The sequence below is a fragment of the Eriocheir sinensis genome, unplaced genomic scaffold (assembly GCF_024679095.1).
Source record: "Eriocheir sinensis breed Jianghai 21 unplaced genomic scaffold, ASM2467909v1 Scaffold77, whole genome shotgun sequence".
Classification (NCBI taxonomy): Eukaryota; Metazoa; Arthropoda; class Malacostraca; order Decapoda; family Varunidae; genus Eriocheir; species Eriocheir sinensis.
The window spans coordinates 430,181-437,500 of record NW_026112131.1 but is presented as its reverse complement, the minus strand read 5'-3'; the positions used below and the strand labels follow the sequence as shown (position 1 = coordinate 437,500).

Sequence of the window (7,320 nt, the reverse complement as noted above, 5' to 3'; positions counted from 1 at the left end):
GCAGGCAGGTGCCAGGGTTTTCAGAGCTACTGATTGATGTAAGGCTAGGCAGTTTTGCAGCACTATACGAGAATGGCACGGCATTCCTTACTGTTTTAGTCACCGATATTTTGGTAGGGATACAAGAAGAAAATATGAAACACACATATAGTATAGTATGGACGAGATACAGCATCTGTGACAGCTCAACTTCAGCATTTTTTTGCTGTTCTCTTGGTTAATTTTCTCGATTTGGTGCATAAATGTTCCAGCCTATTACAAAAGTTTCATTCTGCACAAGTTTCATATTCTGCTGCATTGAAATAACGTAACAGAAGGTGCGTTACCATGCTTTCGCCATGGCTTTGGGCACCAGCGCGCACGAGATGCGGGCGTGACGTCATCGTTCCCAGTGACGTCATAACAATGACGTCGGAGCGAAATCTCCTCTCTCTTTGATCCTTGCAACACACTGCCTTCCCTGCCCCCCTGCCCCCCTCCCACCGGCTGAGCTAGGCACCTCTGAAACACCGTCCTAAAGTTTGAAGATTAAGGTCATTGTCCCTGCTTAAGGCTGAGCTCCTGGGTGATTGAAGCTGCTTAATAAGAAGGGCAAAGTAGGTAGAGGAAGGATGGTAAAGGAGGTAGAGTGGATGATAAGGAGGAGGAGGCGAAGTAGGATAGAGATTACAAGGAAGAAAGCAAGGAAGAAAAGAAGGAAGTAAAGGAATAATAAGGGAGGAAGATTTACATAGATTTACATAGAAAATCAGACCACACAGACCCCCATGCTCCAGACTAGGTGGTCTGTCCTTAAACCTAAGTGAATCTATACTAATCAGATGGTTCCTAAACGTTGCATTTCTACTCTAGTTAATATTAAGTTGAAGGAAGTGACGGTCGAGCTTGTTTTTAAAGGAGTCAATCGTGTTACATTGGACCAATGACGGTGAGAGCTTATTCCATTCTCGCACTACAACGTTGGTGAAGAAAAATTTGGTGCAGTCTGAATTTACTTGTCTACATTTGAGTTTTCTGCCATTGTTCCTCGTTCGCAAAGTGTCATCGATCATAAACAATTTTGTTCTGTCTACATTCGTGAAACCATTAAGTATTTTAAAACAGTCGATCAGTTTTCCTCGAGGCGACGTTTCTCAGAGAGAACATGTTAAGGGTGGAAAGCCTTTCTTCGTAGGATTTGTTGCGCAAGGAAGGGATCATTTTGTTGTCCGACGCTGAACACCTTCTAATTTAGCAATGTCCTTGGCATGGTGAGGAGACCAAAACTATACCGACTATTCCAAGTGTGGACTGACTAAACTATTGTACGGCGGAAGTATTACATCTTTATTCTTGAATAAAAAGTTTCTTTTAATGAAGCCCAACATTCTGTTCGCTTTATTTGCTGCATCGATACATTGATGTGAGAATTTGAGGTTTGACGCGATTTTGACCCCCAGGTCCTTAACGCATTGAACGCTTGTGAGAGGATGGTAAGGGCCGCAGAGGAAATGAGAGATAAGAGGAAGGAAGGAAGGAAAGAAGAGGATAAATGAGGAAGGGGATGATGGTAAGCGGCGCAGAGAGAGTTGATGAAGTGATGAAGGATGAATAGCGATGAAGAGAATGTGAGATAGCCACGAAGAGGAGGAGTAACTGGAGGAGAGAGATTGCAGGAAAGGGAGGAAGGAAGGGGATGATAAAGGGAGAAATGACAGAATGATGATGAGAGGATGAAGGATGAATAGCGATGAGGAGCGCGTGAGAATGTGAGAAGGGGAGGAACAAACTGGAGGAGAGAGATTGCAAGGAAGGCAGGAAGGAAGGAAGGGGACGATGAATGAGGAAGGGAATGTAGGGACGGCATGATGGTGAGAGAAGGAGGGAGCGTGAGGGTGAGGGTGTGAGGTGACTGAGGAGGGGGAACAAAAGGACGATAGATTGCAAGGAAGGAAGGAAGGAAGGAAGGAAGGAAGGAAGGAAGGGAATGAAGGGACGGCATGATGGTGAGAGAAGGAGGGAGCGTGAGGGTGAGGTGTGAGGTGACTGAGGAGGGGAACAAAAGGACGATAGATTGCAAGGAAGGAAGGAAGGAAGGAAGGAAGGAAGGAAGGAAGGAAGGAAGGGACGGCATGATGGTGAGAGAAGGAGGAGGCTGAGGGTGAGGGTGTGAAGTGACTGAGGAGGGGGAACAAAGGACGATAGATTGCAAGGAAGGAAGGAAGGAAGGAAGGAAGGAAGGAATGAAGGGACGGCATGATGGTGAGAGAAGGAGGGAGCGTGAGGGTGAGGGTGTGAGGTGACTGAGGAGGGGAACAAAGGACGATAGCTTGCAAGGAAGGAAGGAAGGAAGGAAGGAAGGAAGGAAGGAAGGAAGGAAGGGAATGAAGGACGGCATGATGGTGAGAGAAGGAGGAGCGTGAGGGTGAGGGTGTGAGGTGACTGAGGAGGGGGAACAAAGGACGATAGATTGCAAGGAAGGAAGGAAGGAAGGAAGGAAGGAAGGAAGGAAGGAATGAAGGGACGGCATGATGGTGAGAGAAGGAGGAGCGTGAGGGTGAGGTGTGAGGTGACTGGAAGGAAGGAAGGAAGGAAGGAAGGAAGGAAGGAAGGAAGGAAGGGACGGCATGATGGTGAGAAGGTGACTGAAGAGGGGAACACAAGGACGATAGATTGCAAGGAAGGAAGGAAGGAAGGAAGGAAGGAAGGAAGGAAGGGACGGCATGATGATGAGAGAAGGAGGGAGCGTGAGGGTGAGGTGTGAGGTGACTGAAGAGGGGAACTAAATGACGATAGTTTGCAAGGAAGGAAGGAAGGAAGGAAGGAAGGAAGGAAGGAAGGGACGGCATGATGATGAGAGAAGGAGGGAGCGTGAGGGTGAGGTGTGAGGTGACTGAAGAGGTGGAACAAAAGGACGATAGTTTGCAAGGAAGGAAGGAAGGAAGGAAGGAAGGGGATGAAGGGACGGCATGATGGTGAGAGAAGGAGGGAGCGTGAGGCTGAGGGTGTGAGGTGAGAGGGGGGACAAAAGGAAGAATTAGGATTGGAAACAGCCGCCACCATACTCTCCTCATCCTCTTCCTCTTCTTCTTCTTTTCACCACCATTACTTTTCCTTTTCCATTACGATTTTGCTTTCGTTTTAATAAGTTCTTATAATTAGTACTTACTTTTATGAACTTTCTTCTTCTTCTTCTTCTTCTTCTTCTTCTTCTGTTCTTTCTTATCATCATAACATTCTTTACCACTTCCGTCTATAATATTTTCTTTGTTTTCAAAATTCTACATTGTTGTGCTTTTACGTATGTCTCTTTCTCTCTTTCTTTCTTTCTTTCTTTCTTTTTCTCCTCCTTCTGCTGCGCCTCCTTCAGCAGCCTCCAGCTTTAACTTGACCCTGCAGGATGCCTCGCCTTCCCTCGCCTCGCCTCTCCTCGCCACGCCGCCTTGGCAAACTCATCCTGATTACAACACATTATCTCTCTCTCTCTCTCTCTCTTCTAACTCCCTCCTTCCTTTGGTTCCCCTTCCTCCTTCCACCACCCTCACCTTCCTTTATTTCCTTACAACCTTTTTCCCTCCTTCATGGTCCCCATTCGTCTTTTCTTCCCTCCCTCCCTTTTGCCTTCCCGTTTTCTCACACCCCGTCATCCTCCTCAGCACATCCTTCCCTTCCTTTCTTGGCCACTTCTCGACAGTTCCGATTCCCCTCACGTCTGTCCTTCCTTCCCTTCTACAGGCCTCTTCTATTCTCTGTTCTCTCATTCAACAACCCACCTTTTAATATTTCTTTTCTTTTGCTCATCTTTCACTTTCCAATACTCTCTCCTTCTCAACGGTCCCTCCCATCCTAATATTACACGTGCTAGCCTTCCCCCTCCTCTCCCTCCCCACCTCTATGGGGCGTCCACACTCACCTTTCTTCCACTAATTCTACACATAAAACACGTTGTCTTGTATTATTAAGGGAGAACACGGCCAACTGATTACTAAACACTACCTTTGTTTCCTTCCTTTTCTTCTTTGGGTCTACGTTCACACCCTGTGAAGGTCCTCGATCATTCTCTGTAAGTTTTCCTCTGAGTCTGTGGAGGCCTTCACTTTCCATCCTGGTTCCAAACAATCCCAGGCTAGCCCGCTCTGCCTCCTGTCACACTCTTTTCATAAACACAGAGGAACAAAAATGAACAACTACCAAAAGAAAATCGGAATCGTACTGGCAGGCATCACTGCGGCCCTCGCGCCGTACCTCTGGGGGCCGCCGCTACGGCGGGCCGCTCCTGGAGGCGCGGCGGGAGTGGCAGGCTGCCAGCCCACACACAACGGCGCTGGAGAGCTAAGGCAGCGTCTGGCCGGCGCCTGGTGGCTCCCGGCGCGCTGCGCCCTGCACCGCCAGGATCCCCTGATGGAGTGTGGCCTCCCCGCCGGCGACGGCTGGTGGGACGTGCTGCGGCTGCTGGCCGGGGCCAAGCGGCATCTGGACTGCCTGCACGAGCAGGTACGGCAGGCTGAGGAGGAGCAAGCAGGTTTCGTTAGAACTCTGCTAGTTTGCGGCTGCCTGCTGCTGCTCCTGGCGATGTTGGCGGCCCTGGCTGCCGTGGCCTCCAGCCCACCGTCCCGCCGGGAAGGAGGTGAAGAAACAGGCCTGAACGTGACACCACCTGATAAGGGGGGCGATGAAAAAAAGCAAGAAGAAACACACCTGGAGGAGGTGAAGGAGTGTGTCCAGGAAGGACCACGTGACACGGAGACACCGCGGCGACGGGGAAGGAGGCGGGTGAGGAAAGGATGACAGAAGTAGGAAATGAAGGAGAGGAGCACCCGAGTGACGGGTGTGTGGAGAAGATGGGAGAAGAGACGGAGACAGAAGGCGAAGAAGGGTTGGAAAATGAAGAAGACTTGGAAAAAGGAGATACAGAAACCAAAGAAGACTTGCTAACTGAAGAAGAGACAGAAAAGGAAGAAGAGATGGAAAACAAGGAAGAGGTGGAAAGGGAAAATGACGAGAATAAGGAAGATGAAGTAGACAATGCAAACGAGGAGAATAAAAATGAAGTACATAAGGAAACTGAGGAAGACATTGAGAAAGAAGACCACAGACAAAATACAGACAATGAGATGGAAGGGAATGAAAATGACGGGCAGAAGGAAAATGAAGAAAATACTGCGAGGGAAGAAGGAAATGAAAATGAAGAACAGGAAGAAAATGAAGAAAATATTGAGAAAGAAGAAAATAAAAATGAACACAAAGAAAATGAAGAAAATATTGAGAAAGAAGAAGTAAACGAAAATGAAGAACAAAAGGAAAATGAAGAAAATATTGAGAAAGAAGAAGAAAACGAAAATGAAGAACACAAGGAAAATGAAGAAAATATTGAGAAAGAAGAAGAAAACGAAAATGAAGAACACAAGGAAAATGAAGAAAATATTGAGAAAGAAGAAGAAAATGAAAATGAAGAACACAAGGAAAATGAAGAAAATATTGAGAAAGAAGAAGAAAATGAAAATGAAGAACACAAGGAAAATGAAGAAAATATTGAGAAAGAAGAAGAAAATGAAAATGAAGAACACAAGGAATATGAAGAAAGTATTGAGAAAGAAGAAGAAAATGAAAATGAAGAACACAAGGAAAATGAAGAAAGTATTGAGAAAGAAGAAGTAAATGAAAATGAAGAACACAAGGAATATGAAGAAAGTATTGAGAAAGAAGAAGTAAATGAAAATGAAGAACACAAGGAATATGAAGAAAGTATTGAGAAAGAAGAGTGTTCCCAAGCCGCGGACAACACGAACACCGTCGAGGCGACAGACGATACGAGTCATGCCGCAGAGTCTAGCCCGTCCGCCAAAACTTTAAAACACGTTCATGCAACCGAACCCCAAACGCAGACCAGTGCCACTCCTCCTGTGCCACGCCAAGCACCTCCTCAGACACCCACCCGTGCCCCTTCGTCTGCTTCACCCTCAACAACGACACCCCCGCCAGCCAACACCGCCTCTTTCCTACCGCCAATTCCACGCCCGCCGCCCCCCTGGGACTGCCCTCCCAAGTGTTATGACGGCAGCCGCCGCGCTCTGCACCAGGAACTACTGGACTTTCATCGGTGGGCTGGCGGCTCAGACGCCGAGTACCAGCGTCGCCTGCGTCCAGTGGAGGACCTGCGGCGTGTGGTGGTCACAATGTGGCCTCAGGTGCGCGTCGCGGCCACCGGCAGCCTGGCCAACGGCCTCTATATGGCGGACAGCGACGTCGATGCGACACTGCTGGGCCACTGGCCCGCGTCACCCTCTCCACTGCTCGCACTCCGCGACGCCCTCCAGCGGGAGGGCGTGGCGCGGCTCGGCCAGCTCACCGTGCTGGAAAAGACGACGGTTCCACTGGTCAAGTTCGTCCACCAGGCGACGGGCTTGCCCGTGGACGTGTCCTTAGGCAGCGAGGCGGCCGTGCGCGCCGCAGAGCTGGTGCGGGAGTTGTTGCGCCGCTTCCCGGCCCTGGCGCCCATCTCACTGCTGGTGCGCCACTACCTGCGTGGCCTGGGCCTGGCAGAGGTCTTCACGGGGGGCGTGTCATCCTACGCCGTCACCCTTATGGTCACCAGCTTCCTGCAGCTGCAGATTCCCCCGGACGCCCAGCACGACCTCGGGTGGCTGTTGGTGAGCTTCTTCGCCTTCTACGGCTATGAGTTTAATTTCGCCAGCACGGGGATCAGCGTAGTGGGGCGCGGCCGCTACCTGCGTAAGGAAGACGTGCCCATCGTGATGCCGCGCGGCCACCGGCGGGCGGACCTCTGCATCCAAGACCCGCTCTGTCCCACCAACGACCTGGGGCGGTCCTCCTTCCGTGTCTGGGACGTGCGCAGAGCCTTCCAGCACGCCTACCGAGTGCTGGAAGCCGCCCTTTCGAGCCAGGCGTGTACGCCTCCCCTGCTCCCTGCTCGGCCAGCTGCTGGCGCGGCACGCCACGCCCCAGCGAGTCCTGCCAAAGTGGACGCCTCCACCCGTCCCAGCAGCAACAGGAGCCAGCAGGACTGCCTATGAGCAAAAGAAACAAGGTATTGTTAAAAGAGATAAAACCACGTCTAACACAAAGAATAAGAAACTCGCAGCACGAGCTGAAGTAAACCAGATAAATCATAACGACATTGACGACCGTGCGCTCCCTCTCGCAGAGGCTGAACACCGAAGCAAGCACAGGCCCGGCCAGACCCGGAAAGACGACTTCAAGAAGCCAGAGCAGGCACCGCCCCCCCAGCCAACGCGCACAGGGCCGACTGTCAGGGTGCTGAACCGGCACGGACGATTCGTGACGATCTCCAGGAAGGAGGCGGCGGACGGGGCTTTCCAC

At 50.4% G+C, this 7,320-nt stretch overlaps 1 protein-coding gene across 1 annotated transcript; it reads left to right on the top strand.

Moving 5' to 3' along the window:
• Nucleotides 1-4,734: 4,734 nt before the first annotated feature.
• Nucleotides 4,735-7,013, top strand: LOC126994299 (non-canonical poly(A) RNA polymerase protein Trf4-1-like). The gene has a single exon (XM_050853630.1). It carries the CDS (start codon nucleotides 4,764-4,766, stop codon nucleotides 7,011-7,013), a length of 2,250 nt encoding a protein of 749 aa, XP_050709587.1. The 5' UTR covers nucleotides 4,735-4,763.
• Nucleotides 7,014-7,320: the final 307 nt, after the last annotated feature.

Bases quoted from the DNA above. Each gene is read 5' to 3' on its own strand.
- LOC126994299 (XM_050853630.1), top strand. From the start codon at position 4,764: ATGACAGAAGTAGGAAATGAAGGAGAGGAGCACCCGAGTGACGGGTGT.